Raw genomic sequence first — 23546 nt, forward strand, 5'->3', positions numbered from 1 at the left:
GTGTTTTTGTATTGAAGCAGAGATTTCTTTTTTCTTTTGTCATTGCTGCAGGTGTGTGTGTGTGTGTGTGTGTGTGTGTGAGTGAGTCACTGCAGCTGAGTGTGTGTGAGAGCTTCTGTGCCTGCTGACGTAACAGCATGCCACTTAAGCTGCAGATTGAGCTGGAAATGTGTGTGATTCATGAAAAGAAATACAAAGTAAAAGTAGTGAGAAATAGAAACAAGAAAAGTGCGTTTCTGACTCGGGGCAATTTTATGTCAACTTTTTAGTTTGATGGCGACCGGTTATGGTGCGGACGGGTGTGTGTGTGTGTGTGTGTGTGTGTGTGTGTGTGTGTGTGTGTGTGTGTGTGTGTGTGTGTGTGTGTGTGTGTGTGTGTGTGTGTGTGTGTGTGTGTGTGTGTGTGTGTGTGTGTGTGTGTGTGTGTGTGTGTGTGTGTGTGTGTGTGTGTGTTGTGGACACACCTGCATTGTGGCGTGGGGATCTGTAGCATGTGTGTGTGTGTGTGGTGGAGGGCAGCAGGTAGTGGAGCATTAAAAATGTATGTGTGAGTTACGTCAAAGCTGGTAAAAAAAGATGCTGCAGAGAGAGAGAGAGAGAGAGAGAGAGAGAGAGAGAGAGAGAGAGACAGACAGAGAGAGCCTGGGATTTAAATGTACTCTGAAAAAATCGTTCAAACTCTTTGTGTTTGATAAAGGTGGGCATGTTCCCTTTGAATGCTTGTACAATAAATACAGTCCCAAAGTTAACAGGTTTTATTGGGCCCTGTAATATGAAATGGTTTTACACCACATCTACTACTATTACAACTGGAAACCCTTCTAATAAACACATGTTATTAATATGAGTATTTAGGGAATCTGTTTTAAATCTGTGCTATATGGTTCTTTATCTTTGCACGCAGGTATATTCTGTACCTCCCAGGTTCTGTAACCCATACTGATGAAGCACAGCAGTGTGTGTTTCTATGTGTTGCTACCACACCCAGTGCCCCAAAAAAAAGGCAGAGCACTTATTCCAAATCTGCATAGTTGCAAAAAGTTATTGAGTATCCACTGAATATCTATTGCCAGTCAGTGGGGATTAGAAAATATGTCCAACATGTATTAACATTCTTAGTCCAGTTTAATGTATAATTCACGGACTAATTCATGTGTCTAAATGTATCACGCTCATCCTCTTGTTGTGAAAGCAGATGGCGTTGCTCTGTGTGACTTTGTCCCTCTCTGTGTCCACAGTGAAGAAAGCCAAGCTGGATGGACCCCAAGGTAAGACCCGGGATCCTGGCAGCAGAGAGAGGGAGAGACTCGCTGCTATCTGACATAAATCTTTTAAGCAGACTGAGGACACATTACATGCTGCAGCCATTAATAGAATTGGAGGGATGGGAAGCAGTTACTCTGTAGACTATAATATCTATATCTCACAGGGACTATACATTGTAACCCATCTCTTTCTTCACCCCTTCTCTCCTGAACAGAGAAATTCAACACTTATGTGACTCTAAAGGTACAAAATGTGAAGAGCACAACCATTGCTGTCAGGGGCAACTTGCCCAGCTGGGAGCAAGACTTCATGTTGTGAGTCCGTCATTATCTTCAGACAGAACTCTCTCTCTCTCCTCCTGTTCCTCCCTGTCCCTCGTGCTTTCCTCTACTTTCTTTTTTCATCCTCTCATCTACTCTCCACTTCAGCAGCTTGAGTGCTTTTGTGTTTTTTTTTTATCTCTTACATTCTATCAACCTCCCCCTCCTCTTTTTCCCTCCTCCATCCCGAGTGCCCTTCATCCCTGTATTGTTTCAAGCTGCTCTTCCTCTCCACATCCGCACCTCTGACAACCGCCTCATCCTCCTTTTCATCTGCTCTCCCTCGACCACCATTGCCTTCTCTCATCCTCGTTCACAACCATGGCACCCTCCCAGCCCCTCCTTCCTCTCCTCTGTCACTTCTTCTAAACACGACGCCTTAATCTTCATCTACTCGGCCCCTCCTCCTCCTCCTCATCTTTCCATTTCAACCTTACCTTTCCCCTCATATTCCCTCTCCTCCTATTTCTGCTCTCTGGGCATCACAAGCAGCATTTCCCACATTTTTTTTTTTTACAGGAGTTTGTTTGATATTGTGTTTGAATAAGTCTTGGAATGATGAGCTTGTTGCAATCTTTAAAACATTACACAACACAGTGTTTGGCATGCAAAGAGAATACCAGCATATGGGCGCTAAACGTTGAGAATCGTTTAGCATGTGGGATGCGGCAGGCAAGGCTGACTGCGGAGTCCTGTGCATTTGTAAGATGTTCGGAGGCGTTGAGCAGTACTGGGGGTTGCATCAGTGAAGCTGTGTTATGTAATGTTTGGGCTGCAGAGAGAGCCTCATCCCCTCCTTCAAACTGCCTTTAAATGACTGTTCCCCCCCCTCAGTCACAGCCATGAATCAAACAGCCACGTTTCCTTAAAGGAGTCACCTCTGAGACGGGAAATCCAGTCCCCTCATTTCTTAATTAAAGTTCCCACTCTCCTCCTCCTCCAGGCGTGCGATACAATCACCTCCTCCACTGCCTTCATCACACTCTTCTTCTTTCCTCCCTTCATTCATCTCTCTGTCTCTCTCTGTCTCTCTCTCTCTGTCTCTGTCTCTCTGTCGGTCCTGCTTCCTGCTGTCTTGTAAATGTTTTATGTTAGATTCTCTCAGGCTTGCTCCCACAGAGACATGTCTTATATTTGGCACAATGAAGCCCTCAAGTAATTACTGTGCATCATGTGTGTGTGTATGAGTGCCTCTGTGTGTTTAGCATCTGTCTCTAAATGGTGATAGAAGAAGTCCGTTGTTCAAACTCCTACTTAAGTAAAAGTATTTTCAGCAAAATGTGCTTTTCTCTAATTCTTGAAATATTGCATAATTTGACCTTGAACAGGTTTAATCTTTAACAATGCACTGAATTGTATTTAAGTTAATCATATGTTCTTTTATGGAAAATCCTAATCTGAGAAGTAACTACAGCTGTCAAATATATATATTTCCTATTGAAATGTAGTTGGAGTATAATTATTACTTTCCACATTTATTTTTTATACTAAGGCAGTTACATTGTCTCTTGGTTTTTAACGATTTTGTTTGTCTTTCTCTTCCTATCCAGCGAAATTAACCGCTTGGACCTGGGTCTGACAGTAGAGGTGTGGAACAAAGGGTTGATCTGGGACACCATGGTTGGTACCGTGTGGATTCCCCTCCATAGCATCCGGCAGTCAAATGAGGTTTGCCGCTAACCACTTGAGAAATACTGTAGCTAAACACTCTGTACTCTGCTGTACTCGAGGGACTCACTCAGTTGGCGGTTGGACATGTTTTCATCATGCTCATCCGTTTGTGTGTCAGCTGCAAAATGTCTCTCTGTTCGCAGGAAGGTCCGGGGGAGTGGCTCACACTGGACTCTCAGGTCATCATGACTGATAATGAGATCTGTGGCACCAAAGAGCCCACTCTCCACCTGGTGCTGCTCGACACACGCTTTGAACTGCCCCTCGGTGAGAAATCAATATTCGCATCAAAGTCAGAAAACTGTCAATAGGATGGAGAAGATGAGAATATGAAAATACAGGAAATCATCAACCCTTGAAGGAAGGAGACGAGGACTTGAATAAATGATGTCTGTCTGTATATTTCCACAGCAAACAGTGAACACCAAATACTCTCTGACCCACTTTAAAGTGACTTGTGTATTATTCTGTGTGTACGTGGGGAAGGTGTTAGTGTCCTTTCCCTCTCAGTGATCTAGCTGGAATCCTCTTAACATTGATTGGGGGTTATTTTCTTACTGTTTCCTCTTCCTCAAATCGATACTGTACACCTGACTCCTCAGTTTGTGAACCTAACCTGCTGATAGGGGTTTGGCTTTAAGGCTGTAGTATCTGGGTCAAATGATATTTGCAAATGGGTTCTTTGAAATGACTTTGTCATCATTCTTTGGAGGTTGTACAGAGAACCAAACGTGAATAACTCTTTTAACAGCCTACAAAGGCGGAGCCTCATGAGGGTTGTTTTCGCCACCTGAGTTTGTCTGGCTTGTTGTTTTCAGATATCCCCGAGGATGAGGCACGATACTGGGCTAAAAAACTGGAGCAGCTCAATGCCATGAGGGACCAAGATGTAAGCTGTCAACCCATTTGATTTAATACCCCAGCACTCACATTTTAGGAGCATGCCAACATGATAAATTAGGGGTTTAACTACATCATGCATTACAAGATGAAATCCAACTGTACATTTTCTCCACTTCCTGCATATAGGCATCACATTTACATTTAGTTTACAAGTTAATCTGAAGTGTACGTTTTATATTTGTCTGACTCTTCTTTCCAGGAGGAGCAGGAACGCCCTCTGCGTGCACCAGGAACCCAGTGCTGTGAGTGACTCGTGTGTTTGTGCTGAACAAGAGAATTATGTGTTTAACTGTTGAGATGTAATTAGATTGCTTACGCTCGGTGTGCGTGTGACCACACATGGGTTACTGTGTGTTAAATGGTAAAAGATCGCTGCACTGTAAAGGATCGATACGGGTATCAGATGTCCGGAGGTCTGCTGAGCCAGCTGTCGGGTGCAGGAGGAAAGACTCGGAGGCTCAGCACTCCCTCTGTGCTCTCTGTCCCATTCACAAGCTCAACGTGGGAACATTAATGCTTTAATTGTGTGAATGCATGTTTATGTTTGGACACCAGTGCAATTTATAATCAATACTGACACCTTGCTGTTTTATTGCAGGTAACTGGAGTCTATGGGGAGACCAACAAAGTAAGTGTACATAGTGTACATACAGTGCAGCACATCAGTATCTGGGGAATGAAAGAGGTTTCCGGGGGCTGACTTAACATGTATATTGGATGAACAGTGTCGGACTTGTACTCTTATCTCTGTGCCACATGACAAGTCGTCAACTGGGATCATCACTTTCATTCTGTCAATCTTTCATATTCACTTTCTTATCTTAGACCTAAAAGACTGTTTTCTCTTGTTCCTCTGTGCAGATGAAGACCCAGACAGTGCTGTGGACGACAGGGACAGCGACTATCGCAGTGAAACCAGTAACAGCATCCCCCCTCCCTACTACAGCACATCCCAGCCCAACGCCTCTGTCCACCAGTATCCCATCAGCCACCAGCACCGCAGCTCCAGAAGCCTCTCTTACCCACACTCTGGCACCAGCCAAGACCTCGACTACCAACATCAGAGGGCTGTCAGGTGTGTACCTGCTTCAGTGCGATCAGGAAGTTAAAGTAATGGTTGTCTTCATTATCAGTTTTTTTGTTTTGTTTGATACATTATTTTGTTTAGGAAATTGGGGGAAATGGGCATTGCAATCTAGAGCACGAGGTGACTTTAGATTCCCTACAGTCCCTAAAAAACACAAACAATGAAACTTCATGTTCACAATCAACAGTCTTTCAGAGTGGTTCTCAGAGAACATCCTACTGTTTAATATCAATAAAAGCAAGGAGCGGATGTTAGGAAAGGGAGGCAAAGACACACACCCTCTCTGCAAGTGAACAGTTTTAAGTTGCTGGGAATCAGCATCACAAACAACCTGACCTGGTCCCCATCATTCATTTCATTAGTTACACCTCAGACAGAAATGCCCACTAGTGAATGAACACAGTCAATGACCGCCGTGTGTGTGTGTGTGTGTGTGTGTGTGTGTGTGTGTGTGTGTGTGTGTGTGTGTGTGTGTGTGTGTGTGTGTGTGTGTGTGTGTGTGTGTGTGTGTGTGTGTGTGTGTGTGTGTGTGTGTGTGTGTGTGTGTGTGTGTGTGTGTGTGTGTGTGTGTGTGCGTGCGCGCGCCAGTCCTTCATTGGCCAAAATGCTATTTCGCTTTCACAGTTGTTTACAATACTGTTTAATTTCTCAGCTCGTATTGACATATTTCTCACAGACTGGGATTGAAACTATGCATCCCATCACCTCTTGCTTTATGAATTATTCAACTGGCAATCTAATGGTCAATACTGCACATAAGATTAGCTGCTTGTGTGAGTGTATTGGACAGAGCAACCTCCTCTCATCCCTGCCCATTCTTATTCCTCTCTTTCCTCTCAGCTCTCTACACTCCCTCCCTCCCTCCCTGTGCTCTCTCCTTCTATTTTGTCTCTGTGCTCACCACTCCCTTCTTGTCTTCATTATCTTCCTCTACCCCCAACCATCCTCCTTCCTCTCTGTGCCTCTATTCTGTTTTTAATATCCCCATTCGTCAAGGACTATAAATACTTTCCCCCTGTTTGTTACATTTCTGGATGCTTGTTCTTTTTCTTTTGTCAGCTTTCTGGAGGCCCCTCACCTTTCTGTTCTGCTCTATTTCTCTGCGCTTGTCTGGTACTCTTGTATCCCCAGTGCTGTTCATCGATTAGCCGTCAACATTATTCCTGGCCACCCAAAGACATGTAGAAAAGGTTTTTAGTAAGGCTGTCCGATAGAGTGTAAAGTGTAGAGGCCATTGAGTGCTCTAATAAATTGCTCTGTAGGCATTTTTTTTGATTATGGTTCATAAAGAGAGGGTAAACCATTTATTTCATATGTGTACATGTATACATGCAATAATGACCTGAATGAAAGTGCCTCTACGTTCATTAAAAAAAAACTGTATCCCTCATAAGTACTCAATAATTACCCTCTTCTGGGCATGTTGCGGTCTTGCACCCTAACTCTGTTTCTGTTTTCTCTTCGTTTCTCCTCCCTTCAGTCCGTCGGGGAGCTATGCGTCGTCTGCAGAGCTGAGTCGGTGCAGCAGTCAGCTGAGCGTGGAGGACTACGGTGTCGAGTATGGAGAGAGAGACCCTTACGACGAGAACGACTCTTACCACTCCTGCCACTCCTCGGTCAGCTGCAGTAAAGGCTCTCCGGACTGGGACCCTGATGAGACCCAGGGGGCGTACAGCGATGAGGGCGGCTACAGCAAAGACGGAGGAGAGGAGGCGGCTCTGTACGAGGAGGACGGAGGACTGTACGAGGGAGAAGAGGAGGGCCTCTATGAGGATGAGGAGATGATGTATGAAGAGGAGGATTTGTACAACTTGGATGGGACCCTCAGTGAGGACATGGAGCCTCCGTTTACCCCGACACCAACGTCAACAGCCCCCCCAACTCTGGATGTACCCAGCTCCAGACCTCCTCTGGAGAAACAGCCGTCTTTACACCAACAGCAGCCCCCTACTCAACCCCCCAACCAAACATCCAACCAGTCTCATCCACCTGGCGTGGCCCCGTCAGCACAGCCCCCCTCTGGTCAACCAACAGCCCAACCACCTAAACAGCCACAACCACAGCCTCAGCCACAGCCGCAGCCAGCCCCATCTGCCACTTCCTTCTTCTCAATGGCCAAACCTCTCACTGCTGCCGTCACAGGCTTGGCCTCTACTTTCTTATCTTCCGTTCCCACCGGGCAGCCTGCCCAGTCTCACCCTCCAGCCTCCGCCGTATCTCAACAACACCAGTCTGCTGCAGCCAGTGTTGTCCCTCCATCCCACCCTGCCAATGCGGCTAACTCGGCCTCCCAGCCCCCGTCGACGGCCGTGGGCCCTTCCTCCCAACAGACCCAGTCCCCTGGGCAGCCTCAATCCCATCTCAATGGTGCAGCCACCACCACCACCACCACCACCCAGTCAGCTGCCCCTGAGGACCAGGCTCTCCAGCTGGAGGAAGAGCCATGGTTAGAGGAGGAAATGATCTTGGAAAAAGAGGCCAGGACGCCCCCCGCTCAGCCAGAGGAGGCGTTCCCCATGGAGGAGGAAGAGGAACATTTCGAAGACAGCAGGCCGCCGACACCAGTAGAGGAAGAAGAGATGCTGCCTGATAGGTAGGGAAGAAGGTTGAACAGCATCGGATCAATTAATTCAACAACAAAAATAGGCTAGAAGAGCAACAACACGCTTACCACCAATCATATACATTTATCCGCTGAAGACATTCAATCTGTTTTTGTTTTAGTCCTCCAGTCATAGAGGAGCCCAAAGAGCCAGTGGATCCAGCCGTCAGAGCCAAAGAGAACTGGCTAAGGCTCTACAATAAAGTCCTAGAACAGCTTCGGGAGGTAAGACCCCTGGTTTGAACCCCACCCTCTCATTCCAAACAGTCCAGTCTGAATCCCAGCGCTGCAGGCCTGATTCAGTTCCACCCTGTTGCTTAAAAGATATACTCCGAGTTCAAGAGACTCTAAAAGTGTCTACAAAGTTTTTGAAATATGAATGTGCAGTGCATTATTTATGTGAAAGTCCGGGTACATCCAGTAAGTTTTGAATTCTATTTTCGCTGGACAGCAGAAAGAAAGCAGACTTGATGTGTTTCAGATTTTTTTTTTGACTGCTGCCTTTTAGTTTCCTTAAAATAAAAGCACCGATGGCTCGACAGACGGCCGCACTTTTTATTTTTGAGTTGAGGTGCAGCACCACACCACTCCCTGACTAAACTGCTTGATATAGTTTTACACTTTACATTTTGCTTGATCAGTTTTCACTTGCATATTTTATTCGCATGTTATGTTGCTATTCATTACCTTTGAATTCAGTTGTGCAGAGAATTAATCACTTGCTCTGATGTTTATGTTCATGTGTGTCACGTTGCGTTTTTTGTACATTTGGCTCCCTTTTGTTTGTCTTATTATTTCTTTTGTTTGTTCCGAAACCCACTTTGTTTGCTTTTCAGTTTCATGTCATTGCCATAGTGACACTCGCATGCACTTTGCTCGGCCATCATTGGAGCATGCTGACAGGTAGGTACAACCTGATCGGATGCTTGAGAGAAAGAAGGAAAGGCACAAAGGAAAGATGTCTTGTTGAACTTCTCATTGTGTGAAAACGGGCAACTTCACTATGCTCACTCGTCTTCACAACAATTTGATCTTTTCTGTTATATCGAGAGCTGTCATCCAGTCATAAGCCACACTGCCTCCGATTCCCCAAAGACATATTTCATTTCAGAATTTAGGCAAAGCACTTTTTTTGCAAAACCTGTATTCTCTAATGACGTGAATAAAGGTGACATTTATTGGTTCCTATTGAGTTCCCAGTTGTGCGTGCCTATGGATCAAGTCTTGGCAGGTTTATTTCCCAGTTTTACAAATTGTGAGAGGAATCTCAGCGATTCTTGAGCAACAGCATAATATCAGTTTTTACTGACCCAGCCCACTTACGACCACTGATTAAAAAACAAATGAGATCCACATTTAAAAGCCAAATATTGCTGTTTCATAATCAGATAATTAAACTCTACTGATGCAGCCTTATTTATAAGGTATATGAATGCTTGAAAAGGCTGCAGGGATGAACTTACGGTTGCTTATTTCTTAGTCTGACATTTCTTCTTTGTCTCTCTCAGGCTCGAGGAGAGACCTCCAGCTCGCTGTGGTTTGGTAAAGGAGGGTGAGTGTCTTCTTCAAGTAATATACTTTCTCTTGCATGGAACAAATTATAAATCACACAGTGTATTAGTTAATGCAATAACTCCATAACCTCAACTAAAATGATCCTCAGCTCATTGTGGAAATCTGCCACCGCTGCTTTGGATTGAAAATGCCTTTCTTTAGTCCGGGAATCCTCCGTTCAGGCTCACTCCGCTCATGGCATTTGGCCAGTGAGTATTAAATGCTGTGGGCTGCCCCGACTTAGCTGGCAGGTCATTTGTAGATGAGGCAGACCTCAGAGTGGAACTCAGGCTGCATACTAAATAAGTGCTAAGTTAGCAAAAATAAAAACTCAGCAATTATACCCGGGCGTGTGGAGTGTCATTCCCACTATTTGAGACGAGGCAGTCTGCATAATTAAACTCTCCAGCAGCGTTAGGAACAATGATAGAGGGAATCACATCTGCCCCATAGTAACAAAAACGCAATTTCATAGTAAGACATTTTGATGATCGTTAAATCTGCTGTAAATATTGCTGAACATATTTATAAGAATGTATAATTGTTCATTCCTTTCTCATTCAGGGTGGGAGGTGCACTGTACAGTATTGACAGCATGCCTGACCTTCGCAAGAGGAAAGCCATTCCTCCTATCAGAGATCTGGTGAGAAACAAACACAGACCTAAGCACACAAGCAGTAATGTTCACCAATACTGGGAGGTGCCCTGAAATCATTCTTGTTGCAAACATTATCGGTTTCACTAAGTCTCAGTTTACTCGACAACAATAATCTCTATTCCTGTCTCTGATGCTTTATAGTCATAGTTAGTTGAAAACAGCTAAACATATTTCTTCTTTACTTCCCAGCATTCCCTTTTTTCTGTAATGCAAAGTGAATATACTCTTAAAGGTTCCTCATCTTGATATCCTTTCCACAGCTGTCATATGTTTGATTTGTCGATAAATGAAATGCCTGCATATCTGTGGTGTTAATATAATTACAGTAATTAATCAATGTAGTTACAATGTTCTCTGGAGTTTAGGGCATACCTTTCAGATGCATAGTGGCTCACACACACACACACACACACACACACACACACACACACACACACACACACACACACACACACACACACACACACACACACACACACACACACACACACACACTGCATCATAAATATTTGTACAGCTCGTTGTGTAAAAGTCCTCACATATTGTTTCTTTGTCTCTCCTCCTCTGTTCCATCACTGCCTGGACTGATCAGCTAATGGTGAGTGCTTGTTCGTCCCTTACGAATGGCTAAATCAAAAGAAAAATATGAAGTCCACTGTGTAGTTCACGTTCAAACATAAACTGTTTTGTTCCGTTTGTCCCCAGTCTCTAGTGCAGAGCTCTCGCAAGGCTGGCATCACCTCCGCCATGGCTTCCACCACTCTCGGCAATGAAGAGCTAGTGGGTTTCCTCATCTCACTTCTACACAAATCTGTTCAGGATTCTCCAACCTTTAATCACTGCTGGTGTCAAACTCACATTTCTCTCCTCCATGCCCTTTTGCAGAAAAGTCATGTCTATAAAAAGACCCTGCAGGCTTTGATCTACCCGATCTCCTCCACTACTCCACACAACTTTGAGGTGTGGACAGCCACCACACCCACCTACTGCTACGAATGCGAGGGGCTGCTTTGGGGTATCGCCCGACAAGGCATGCGCTGCTCTGAGTGCGGCGTCAAATGCCACGACAAGTGCCAAGATCTGCTCAATGCCGACTGCCTGCAGAGTAAGGATCGCAGAGTCAACTCACGCACACATTTTTGCACACCCGCGCAAAAAACACACTAAACAAATTCATATTTTTACTTTGGCATACACATACTCATCCCTCCACACAAACCCTAAAACTATTTTAGCACCTCCTCTGAATCCCTCTGCCCGATTGACATCCCATTATTCTTGTCCTCCATCCACTCTCACATTCTCCTCCCTCTTCCTTTCTAATTTATCTCCTGAGTAATGTGCTGTCATAGCCCTGCCTCACCTCTCTTTTCTACCCATAGCCTTTGCATTCGTACTGCTTTGACTAATTCAGCTCCACACGGGGTGACTTATCCAATTCCCATACTGATTTTGGAGTCAATCTATGCAATGCATAATTACTCACTCTGCTGTCTCCAAAGAGTCTCATAAGATCTTGACATCTGTTGGTATTTTACTCTCTGATTATCTGTGGATACAGTTTCTGCCATAATATTGGAATGTTTGGGGTTTGATTCCTGGCCAAGAAATGTCAAAGATTTTCTAAATTGATTTGATGCTATCGTGGGTTGCAGGGAAACAGGAGATAAGCTGCTAGCCTATGCGCCATATTGCCTTGAATATATTTGACACTGTAAACTGTTCTTCCTACAACCCTCTCTTCATTCATCCATCTCATCAGGAGCTGCAGAGAAGAGCTCCAAGCACGGGGCAGAGGATCGAACCCAGAACATCATCATGGTCCTGAAAGACCGCATGAAAATCCGAGAGAGGAACAAACCAGAAATCTTTGAACTAATCCTGGAAGTGTTCGCCCTCGACAAAACAACACATGGCACGCAAATGAAACAGATCAAGCAGAGCGTGCTTGATGGGACCTCCAAATGGTCAGCGAAGATCAGCATCACCGGTGAGTTAAGGGTGGCATATGTTGTCCACTGAGGCAAATTTGTGATTGGTTATTTTGGGTTTTAGAAATCAAATGTACATGCTGTTTCTGATATTAGATATCATGGCTGTTGTTTTCTTTTGTTATTGTTGATGTAAAAAACATCTGTGTGGGTAATTGTTTAAATGTTTTAATGTCTCTTCCTCAGTGGTTTGTGCTCAAGGCCTGCAGGCTAAAGACAAAACTGGCTCCAGTGACCCTTATGTAACTGTTCAAGTTGGAAAGACCAAGAAGAGAACCAAGACCATCTATGGAAACCTCAACCCTGTCTGGGAAGAAAACTTTCACTTGTGAGTACAGTAGAACGTTTCAAAAAGAAAAGCTAATGTTTCATTCTATGACACTATATTGGATGGTGTAGGGCTCTAACTTAGGGTTATAGCTCAGAAAACTAATTTAAGACACATTTTTTAATCACCAGACAAGCATGCGGTACTTAGAGATGAGTCCATTTTCCCTTGTTTCCTCCACCATTATGATGTGTTCCTCTATATCACAGTCGTTGACCTTTCAACAATTTCTGTCTCTGCTTTATACAGTGAATGCCACAACTCGTCAGACCGCATCAAGGTTCGCGTGTGGGACGAGGATGACGACATCAAGTCGCGCGTGAAACAGAGGTTCAAACGTGAGAGCGATGACTTCCTGGGCCAAACCATCATCGAAGTCCGGACTCTGAGCGGGGAGATGGACGTTTGGTACAACCTGGGTGAGTTTTAAGATAAGAGCAAAGACGCTGGAGAATTAGAGACAGATGAGACGAGCAGCAAGTCACACAGAGATAACAGAACAAGAAACGGATCATTTAATGCTTGTCTCTTGTAGCTACAACAGATTTCAGTCAACTAAGAAAGCATCTATATCTCACTTTCTTTTGACAGACAAGAGAACTGATAAGTCTGCCGTGTCAGGAGCCATCCGGATGCACATAAGTGTGGAGATCAAAGGAGAGGAGACGGTTGCTCCTTACCATGTCCAGTACACCTGTTTACATGAGGTCAGTGGACGTCTGGTGGAAATCTTCTAAATGTTGTTGTGATTATTTGCCTGTGAGGTAATTAGTTCCAGTTACACAATAACACAATCAATCACCTTGTGAATTCTGTGTTTCTGCCTTTATAACCTAGGGAATTTGCCTTCTTTTAAAAAAAATGTTTATGTAATGTCGCCAACATCAGGTTCGTTGTAACAGTTTTACTGTTTAATTGTCTGGAATTATTGAGCCGTTTTCACCAATATAGGGGTGTATGGACTCCAGTGCGCTACATATGGACTCCCTGGATATTGGACAGGCACGGACACAGTTCTTCATATGAGACTCTGATGAAGTCCAATAGACTATTTCACAGTTTCATATATAATCCTGTTACACTGCAGGATTATAAGAAGGGGATGAGTGAGGAGCTGGGAAACTGCTTTGGCAATCAGCTGTGTTTAAATGATGAACTTGAAAGTCAAAATCAAGGTGGATTTGGGCATATTTATAGTTTGACATTGTTTTCAACATTGTTCTGTATCGGAGAATACAGAATATTGTTGTGTTTTTTTTTTACATTTCTTAACCATTACAAATTCAATCAGCTTCTCTCAGTTTACCTGAACCAAACGTATCTTCCCCCTTCTTGTCTCCTCACACCTGCTGGATGTGTATTTTAGATTAGATAAACAGATCATTCAAATAAACACATGAATAAGTTGCTTTGAGTTACCTCAAGCTCACTCGGCTGGTGTCATCAAGGCTGCTGGTTATCCAAGCGTCAACGCTGACAGTAGCTCTAAGGCCTCTTTAAGGGATCTGTATGACCTCGCCGTTATCTTTCTGGTTAGATGTATTTGAGATGCTATTTTTTCTGTTTTTCTTTCTTCAGCATCTGTTCCAGTACACCACTGAGGAGCAGAATGGCGGCGTGGTAAAGATCCCTGATGCCAAAGGGGACGATGCCTGGAAGGTGTACTTTGAGGAGACTGCTCAGGAGATAGTGGATGAGTTTGCCATGAGATATGGAGTAGAGTCCATCTACCAGGCCATGACGTCAGTCCCTCAGCCATTACTCTGCATGCTTACCGTAGAAAGTGAAATAAGATTATCCTGAGTTAGAAGCATTGGTTTTATTCCACTTGTTTTTAAACAGGGATATTATGACTACATATAGTTTATTCTTCTAATACATGGCAGTAGTGCATACATTAATGCACTAAATGTTCTTTTTGCCACTTCCACCCCACAGCCACTTTGCCTGCTTGTCATCTAAGTACATGTGCCCGGGAGTGCCGGCTGTGATGAGCACCCTGCTTGCCAACATCAATGCTTACTACGCCCACACCACGCAGTCCTCCAACAATGTTTCTGCCTCGGACAGATTTGCTGCATCAAACTTTGGCGTGAGTCCCTTCTTCATACATGTGACTGTATTCTACAAGAAGCCCCATATTCAAAACTTTTAAAAACTCCTAAGAAATGACGAGCTGTTGGTCCCTTGGGCTGTAGATGAAAGTCACTTTAATGTGGCCCTGCCTACTTCTCCAAACGTCCAATCGGCTCAGCCTCGTCAGTTCCTGCCTGGGGTTTGTGTAGTTAAATTGTGACAAATAATCTTTTTCTGTTTTGTGTCTTTTCCTGTTTAGAAGGAGAGGTTTGTCAAACTGTTGGATCAGCTGCACAACTCGCTGAGGATTGACCTGTCCATGTACCGGGTACTGACTGCTTCTCTGTCATGACAAATGCAAAACACTTTGATTCTAAGTTACTCACTGCTGCAGTCCACCTCTAGTTGTGCTATTTCTGTGTCTACATGTATAGGAATGTCTGTTCTGTGTCTGGGATGAAATGAAAATGATGTTTTGATATGGTCACTGTTGTGTGTATCATGTTACTACTTGAAGAAAAAGAAACCTCTTTAACTTGGGTGAACATTTTGTGCCGTTTATAATTGTGGCTTTGTTTGTTTGTGAATGTGCTTTCAGAATAATTTCCCTGCCAGCAGTCCTGAAAGACTACAAGACCTCAAGTCTACAGTTGATCTCTTGACAAGCATCACATTCTTCAGGATGAAGGTATGGATGACTTAAAGACCGATCTTTTCTTTTCACAATAGCACTTAAAAACTAAAATGGTACTTTCTGGAAAGTAGCCTAAGGCATGAACAGAGAATCAGCATAACATTACCCTATCCTAACATAAGCTGTTATATAACTCTGTGTGAGTGTGTGTGTGTCAGGGTGTTAATGTATTTCGGTAGGATTTGTGCAGCTCATTGAGTTTATGGTTAAATTCCCACTAAGATAACCTCTGAGACTGTGTGTCTGACGGCTCTTTGAGGTGAATTGGATTCAACCATATTGTCGTGTAACATTTGTTTTCAGGTTCAGGAGTTGCAGAGTCCCCCCAGGGCGAGCCAGGTGGTGAAGGACTGTGTGAAAGCCTGTCTTAACTCCACCTACGAGTACATTTTTAACAACTGCCACGACCTCTACAACAGGGAATATCAGACCGACCCTGTAAGTCTGTCTGTGCGTGTGTGTGTGTGTGTGAAGCGAAAGTAGGGTATATATGTGTTTGTAATTGATGCCATTGCAGTATTCCTGCTCTTTAGTGCCGATACTGTGCTCTCACTGCAAAGAAATTACGTTTCTTTTTATTACGAAAGTTACGATATGAATCTACAACCTCTTTTTGTCTCCAGTCAAAGGCGGTCCCTCCAGATGAGCAGGGCCCCAGCACCAAGAACCTGGACTTCTGGTCCAAACTTATCACCCTCATCGTCTCCATCATAGAGGAGGACAAAAACTCCTACACTCATTGCCTTAATCAGTGAGTCGTTACTCATAACATCGGCCTAATTCCTTAAAATCATGCATGCAGAGGCACTTCAAGGCCAGTCTAGGAAAAACTAAGACTTTATGAGTAGCTGTATGGTATTAGTTTAGAGAATAGCAATAGCATATAAAGAGAGGAGTGTGTAGCTAGGTATTTATTTTTACTGTTTTGCCTGTTTCTCTTAATTTATTTTGAGGCCACTGTCAGTTCTGAAATGGAAAGTAAAGCAAATGTACTTATGATATCTAAGAATATCAAACTGTAAAAAAACAAAAACATCCAATTGTTCAATATTTACAATATCTTTCTGTATTGTAGTTCTGTGTATGTCTACACTAAGCCAGTGTGCATACAAACGAGTCATTCCTGCACAACAGCCGCTTTGGTGGGTGGGGTAGTTTGGATCCAATGCTTCTTTTTAAATCAATTAATTTAATATTTATGATTATTAATATAAAGAAACTCATTGGCTTCGTTTTGGGTGACAATGATGATAACTGCGCCTTGTTAATATAGAAATGCTAAAACAAAACACTGATGGAGTTACATAAAAATGAGGCTGGGTTATCTTGTTAAATAATAGATTAGCATTACTGGATGCAGAGCTGGATTTAAGACTGAGTACTGCCTCTTACAGGTTTCCCCAGGAACTGAACGTGGGCAAGATCAGCGCTGAAGTCATGTGGAACATGTTTGCACAAGATATGAAATACGCCATGGAGGGTAGGTTGTTGTTGGGCCGGGGGGGGGAGATCACAGGCCTAGAAATAAGTCATTAGTTTGTTGATGAGTGTGTGTTTTATGTGTAAACTACTGTATGTAAGGACAAAGAGTGATGAAATGGGACTTTCTTCATTCTTTGTTTCTCTTTGATATTTCAGAGCACGAGAAGAACCGCCTGTGTAAAAGCGCAGATTACATGAACTTGCACTTCAAGGTGAAGTGGCTCTACAATGAGTACGTCAAGGAGCTGTCCACTTTCCAGAAGCATGTACCTGAGTATCCAGCGTAAGTATCTTATAAACAGCATCCACACTTTTCCTTCTACACCAACCTATTTTGGCACAGAGACTCATGTTGTCTCCGCTCGTTTCTTGTCCTGCAGCTGGTTTGAACCGTTTGTCGTCATGTGGTTGGACGAGAACGAAGAAGTGTCCAGAGATTTTCTGCATGGAGCCTTGGAGAGGGACAAAAAAGACGGGGTAACTGCATTCATCTAAATCCTTCATTAGTAAAATGCTAGCCTACTAGCACACTAACAGGTGTTCCTGCCTTCATTTTATATTTATAGGACTACTTTTAATATTCTGGGAAATACATTTATTTCCTTTTTGTCCCAGAGTTAGATGAGAAGATTGATCCCACTCAAACATCTGTAAAGTATGAAACTACCATCAGCAGCTGGCTAATTTAGCTTAGCATTAAGACGGGGGGGAAACATCCAGCCTGGCTCTGAACGAAAGTAACAAGATCGACCTACCAGCACCTCTAAAGCTCACTAATTAATATGTCATCCCATGTTTGTTGAATACATACATGAAAAGTGTAAAAACAACACTGGTTTTACGGGTGGTGACTGACTATTTCTTAGTAGGGTGCAGTGGCTTCCTGTAGAGACTGTTTGAAGTCTTTTGTGCAGGTCGAAGCTTCATATTTACTGCACAGACACGACAATGGTATCTTCTCATCCAATTACAGAAAACAAGCATATTTCTCAAAATGTCTAACCGTTCCTTTAATAAACAATGTCAGCCGTCCACAGCACAGTGTGCAGGAAAAATGTGGAGAAAAGAGTTTTGAAAGAAACAGGCAGTCATGTGAGACTAAAGTTTGACTAAAATTCAACCATCCAATTCTGCTGAGACGGTAATAAAATACACTATGAAAGCTTAAATGTGACCTCCTACCTGCAGCATTTCCCTCTCGTTAAAATGTATTCATGCATTTATCATGCAAATTCAGGCAGCTCACGCCATTTCTCCTGACTCGGCACATTCGAGGGGCTGGGAAGAGCAGGATGAAGGCCTCAAGGCCTCGAGGCAATCAATAATTACTCAATACAAATGAAAGGCAGATGAAAAAAACCTTCAATGCGGAGGAGTGTGGATGAGTGCATACATCGGCATAAGTCGATGTATGCACACATACCATGCATACCCAGTCTCACTCGCGCCTACATGTCCACACAGCAAGAAGGTCGATTCAAAGCAGCTGAAGATTCCCCCAGCTCATGTGTCAGGACTCCTTTGGGTCCAATTACTGTCGCCAGAGGCAGCTTCTGCATCCCCGTGTCAGCAAAAACAGCGGCTCCCCAGGCCCAGTCACAGAATGTGACACTATTCACTAATGGGCCGGGCTGTTCATGAAGGTCCTGCAACTCGTCATAACCCTCTGATTACCTCTATCTCATCCAAAGTCTTTCAGAGGAACCACCTCACACATCTTTTGATCACAGTCACGTTCAGTCGAAAAAAAAAGGGCTCAGTTTCACTGTCAATGAAGTGTAACAGCACTGTGAACTTCTACCACGGGTGGCCCTCGGGGGAATCCAGCTCCTCACTGGGATTACTGTGCTGCAGCATCACACGTTCACACTTTTCCCCCTCTTTTCTTCTCGTTCTGCAGTTCCAGGTTACATCGGAGCACGCTTTGTTCTCCTGCTCAGTGGTCGACGTGTTCTCTCAGCTCAATCAGAGTTTTGAAATCATCCGCAAACTGGAGTGTCCCGACCCTCAGATCGTTGGCAACTACATGAAGAGATTTGCCAAGGTGACGTCCACCTGCTAATGCTCTCACACACTGCTTTTACCTGAGTAGTCACTCTAAACCCAATAGGTTTCTCACTGCAAGTGTGCACTTATTCCATTATTTTCTTTCTTTCTCTCAGACCATTGGAAATGTCCTGCTGTCTTACGCCGACATCATTGCAAAGGACTTTCCAAATCATGTCAAGAAGGAGAAAGTGGTGGGTGTTAACAAAGTAGAAGACAGAAAAGTGTGTCAAAATGTTGGAGCAACAAGGTACCAGATGGAAATTTCAGTCAGCGGAATAAACGGCAATGATTGAATGAATGGTTTAATTTGAGCTCCATCAAGAGCATTGGTGTACGTGGACAACTTGATTAATTTTCGCAGAATAAACCACAAATTCACTGTTGTAGCCGTGCCCGCGTTTCAGTGTTTCAAAGTGAATTAGGGCTGTGTAATTAGCTGAATGTGGTGTACGCTCTGGGAGAAGTGGGCTGCTCTCCCAGAGCGACCAGGAGCCGCTAGAGGAGCAGCAATTACTGCAAACTCTTGCTTCTCCTGACCTGCATCACCAAGAGTTCTTTTGCCAAAGAAGCAATAAAAAAAAGTTAGGAGGACTAACCTTGATTGATTACAATGAAACACCGGGAGCAGGCCGAGGAAAGGGAGTGAGAAGTGTGTAACGATTTTTCTTTTTCTCCCTTCAGCCATGTATCATCATCAATAACATCCAGCAGCTCAGAGTTCAGCTGGAGAAGATGTTTGAGGCCATGGGAGGCAAAGACGTGAGTTTCCATACATGCTGCTGTTGTGATTGTGCTGTAATAACACGGTTCTTCTATTCATCCTATTTGTCTTCTTCCAGCTAAACCTGGAGGCCAGTGACTTCCTCAAGGAGCTGCAGAACAAACTCAACAGCGTTATGGACGACCTCAGCCGCATCTTTGCCGTCAGGTAGGTGTGTCTGTTTGATTCCCGTGTGGAACTAAGACGTATTGGAATCGGTCTCTCCTGCTGATTTCAAAGTCTGTTTGCATGTTGTTCTTTTTGTGTGGCGCTTCAGTTTCCAGCCACAGATCGAGGACAACGTGAGGCAGATGGGAGACATCCTGGCCCAGGTCAAAGGTCAGACCGTCCCGGCCAACGGCAGCGTGGTTCAGGAGGCCGACAACGTCCTGCAGCCCATCATGGACTTCCTGGACAGCAAGTAAGTATGACTGGACATTTAACATCAATACTGATAAATAATTGATTGAATGTGTCTCAGAAGTTGGCATTAAATGTTCTGATGATTCTTAGTCTTAGTTAGTCTGTCTTTGATCAAGATCATGATTCTGCCATTTTTAAATGACTTTTTGGAGGAATAAATTATTTCTAGGAAAAAATATTGATTTTCCTCAAACTAAGCAACTGGAAAAAAAAGGTTTTGTTTAGATACTCGTACTCAAGTATCGTATGGTATTAAAAAACTTCATACGAAGTCTAGCAAGTGAGTTATACATTATTAGGACCTTTATGAACGTTAACATGGCCTCAACAAGCTCCACACGCTCCACAAATAAATGAAAAGATGGGTTGCAGTGCTGCCTCCGTGTCTGTCAGTTGAAAGGTTGTGTCTTTGTGTTTCAGCCTGTCGTTGTTCGCTAAGATCTGTGAGAAGACCGTCCTAAAGAGAGTGCTGAAGGAGCTGTGGAAACTAGTGATGAATACGATGGAAAAAACAATTGTGCTTCCAACGCTCACTGACCAGACGGTATGTGGTAAAAAACAAAAAGAGACATTCACTCCTATTTTCTTCATCTTTTCATTCTTCTGTGCTTTTGAATTTCAGTGCCTTTCATTGATTTGGTCCATTGTGTACATTAACCCATCTATCCTGCCATTACCCCATTCTCTCTCCCTTCCTTCCTTCCTTAGGTTATTGTAAGTATGTGAGTGTGCGTGTGCGTGCGCGTGCGTGTGTGTATTTGCAGAATTTGTCTGCATGAAGAAACACTTTTTACCAGGAGCCTTAACACCCCCCTCTGTAGCCTTCGTTGTTTTGTTTTACAAGTCTTTCTCCTTCTCTGTGGATACCAGTGCATCAAACCTGATTTAGAAGGCAGCACGTAGCACCAGAGGCAACACTGCAACACTAACTGACCGTGCACCAAAGCACTAAAACCTTCTTTCTCTCCCAAGATATAGCTTGTGTATTCTGAATGTTTATTTCAAATATATATAGATTAGAATAGAATTAGCAATTTGACTCTTTTCCCCTCACTCTTCAAACTCTTTTCTTGTGTCTGCTGTGTTCTTGTCCTCACTGAACCTCCTGAACTCACAAGTCACTAAACTGCACATCTCTCAAACGCCACCCTTCTGTTTCTCTCCCTTCTCCACTCACTTGTTCTGGCTTTCCATGACAGGGCACTCAGATGATCTTCAACGCCGCCAAGGAGTTGGGCCAGCTCTCCAAGCTCAAGGTGATGAAAATAGAAAGCGGCATAACAGAACGAATTAACAAAAAATATATGCCAGATTTGAAAGGGAACCGTTTCATAGACTGACTCCTTCGTTTGATCTGTCCTGCAGGAGCACATGGGCCGAGAGGAGGCCAAAGCTCTAAGTCCTAAACAGTGTGCAGTAATAGAGCTGGCGCTGGACACTATTAAGGTATCGTATGCTGTGTCACACAAACACAACAGCTGTGTTTTACTTTTACAATATTTAGTTTGCTCTCTGTTTCTTAACATAAAGAAATAGTAATGGGATGATCATCAACCCTACAAATGTAATGTAATATATATTCAAATATATATCAATGAAATATAAACAATTTCTAATCAAAACATGTAACTTTATACATCATAAACATCATGTTTGGTGTAGATTAGTGTAGGTTTCGAGGCGATAGTCACTATGCCGTTGCTCCATAGCTCCAGGACTGTCACATTTATATATTGCCCACTTAGAGCTCTCTGTGTCCTAACCCCTGTCTGTCTTTCTGCCTGTTCACTTGCCGCCTACGCATCTACAATTCATCATATCCGTTTCGCAGCAATACTTCCACGCCGGCGGTGTGGGCCTGAAGAAGACGTTCTTGGAAAAGAGTCCAGACCTGCAGTCTCTGCGCTACGCCTTATCTCTGTACACCCAGGCCACAGACAAGCTCATCAGGAAGTTTGTCCTCTCACAGAGCGCTCAGGGTACGGACTTCACACGGCAACAAATATTGAATGAATTGCTTCGGTGAATTACAGTAGCTATACCAGCAAATGCTGGTCGTAGTTATACACAGTCTCACTCCAAATGCCCACAGATGGATTTTAGATGAGCAGAAAACATGAGCGATAGATACATTTAAATGTCGCATGGACACCATAGTTGTCCAGCTATTTATACAATCAGCTATAACACTTTGCAGTTTAAAAAAAAATGTGTATACATGCTCTTCTCCTGGTGTATAAAATAATACTTGGTTGCCATCCTCTAATGCTGACTTTCTTTTGTCCCCTCTCAGTCCACGGAGGGAAAGGGCTCAGGTGCACGGCGAATGAAGACACACCGCCAGAGAAAGGTACGTGTCAGCAATGTTATGTGAAGTCTGCATGTCCCCCCACAGCAACCTGCAGCTGCAGCTCAGACTTGTGCTCAGACATCTTTGTGATCAGAAACCAAAGATAAGTGAGTAGACAGTGAGTGGTGTAAGACCGTGGCACTCTGCTTCTTCCTGTTACCAGCCGTGTGTGTGTGTGTGTGTGTGTGTGTGTGTGTTGCACTGTGTGCTGCAGCTGTGTGTGTGTGTGTGTAGTTCTGCATGTTTAAATTGAGTTCAAAATCTGCTGATGCATCCCAGTTCTATATCTCAGCTGTGCTACATTCTGGACTACAAAAAACACTGGTTATGGCCAGACTAGGACAAATGGGCACAAATTCAACTGAGTATGTCTTCACAGCATCTGGAGTGGATGCAGTTGGCGAGGTGGTCATGTGCGTGGACATTTTGCCTCAACCGAATGGAGAGCACAAGATTAATGTCAAAGGTAAAAAAAGAAAAAAGCTGAGCAGACGGCAACGCCGTCACAGTTTTCTCCTCACATTTTCTTTCTTTAATTCTACCTCCGTCTATCCTCCAGTGGTGGCTGCTAATGACCTGAAATGGAAGGCTCAGGGCTTCAGGCCCTTCGTGGAGGTCTACATCATCGGCCCTCACCTCAGCGACAAGAAGAGGAAATTTGCCACAAAGTCCAAGAACAACACCTGGTCACCCAAGTTCATTGAGAGCTTCCAGTTGTGAGTGTCGGACATTTCTGCTGGATTTGATTGTCTTCGTTCTTGATTTCCTTTGAGTTAACTTGTAGTGCAACTGGACAGACAGGACAACATGCAACACATCAAACTATAATTAGACGTATTGAAATACAACAAATACCATACACCAATACAGTGAAGACAATAACATGAAAACATGTATGTTTACTGCAAGAATTGTAAACTGGTTGACTGAAATGTATTGGACAAGTTTGAAATACTTGACTTTTGAATGCTAGTATAAAACCACTTAATAAGGCAGTGAAGTAAAACATGGACTCTTTTCTTGTTTCAGCTCCTTGGGCACTGAGGTTGGTCCGGAGAGCTACGAGCTGCAGGTGTGCGTGAAGGACTACTGCTTTGCCAGAGAGGACCGCACCGTGGGCATGGCCGTGGTGCAGGTGAAGGACATAGCCAGCAAGGGCAGCGTCACCCTCTGGATGCCGCTGGGCAGACGTGTCCACATGGACGAGACGGGCCTGACGGTGCTGCGCATCCTCTCTCAGCGCAACAACGACGACGTGGCGAAAGAGTTCGTCAAGCTCAAATCGGACCAGCGCTCGGTGGAGGAGGGCCGTAGTTGAGGGGGACACACGTG

General features: G+C 43.9%; 1 protein-coding gene across 1 annotated transcript; it reads left to right on the plus strand.

Annotated features, from left to right (window-relative positions):
* Window positions 1-1195: 1195 nt before the first annotated feature.
* Window positions 1196-23532, plus strand: LOC306706077 (protein unc-13 homolog A-like; the record flags this gene model as incomplete). The annotated part of the gene is made up of 40 exons (XM_079172987.1): window positions 1196-1268; window positions 1481-1580; window positions 3137-3254; window positions 3401-3524; window positions 4076-4146; window positions 4348-4402; window positions 4759-4788; window positions 5022-5235; window positions 6728-7840; window positions 7972-8074; window positions 9358-9401; window positions 9968-10046; window positions 10767-10841; window positions 10947-11166; window positions 11824-12051; window positions 12239-12380; window positions 12630-12799; window positions 12972-13087; window positions 13959-14122; window positions 14319-14472; window positions 14716-14784; window positions 15055-15144; window positions 15454-15588; window positions 15774-15901; window positions 16545-16630; window positions 16789-16915; window positions 17013-17109; window positions 18533-18676; window positions 18795-18872; window positions 19363-19440; window positions 19521-19609; window positions 19719-19862; window positions 20285-20408; window positions 21064-21120; window positions 21230-21310; window positions 21696-21843; window positions 22158-22214; window positions 22594-22680; window positions 22774-22930; window positions 23244-23532. 40 exons carry the CDS (start codon window positions 1196-1198, stop codon window positions 23530-23532), a joined length of 5658 nt encoding a protein of 1885 aa, XP_079029113.1.
* Window positions 23533-23546: the final 14 nt, after the last annotated feature.

The sequence above is a fragment of the Pholis gunnellus genome, assembly GCF_910591455.1.
Source record: "Pholis gunnellus genome assembly, chromosome: 14".
Classification (NCBI taxonomy): domain Eukaryota; kingdom Metazoa; phylum Chordata; class Actinopteri; order Perciformes; family Pholidae; genus Pholis; species Pholis gunnellus.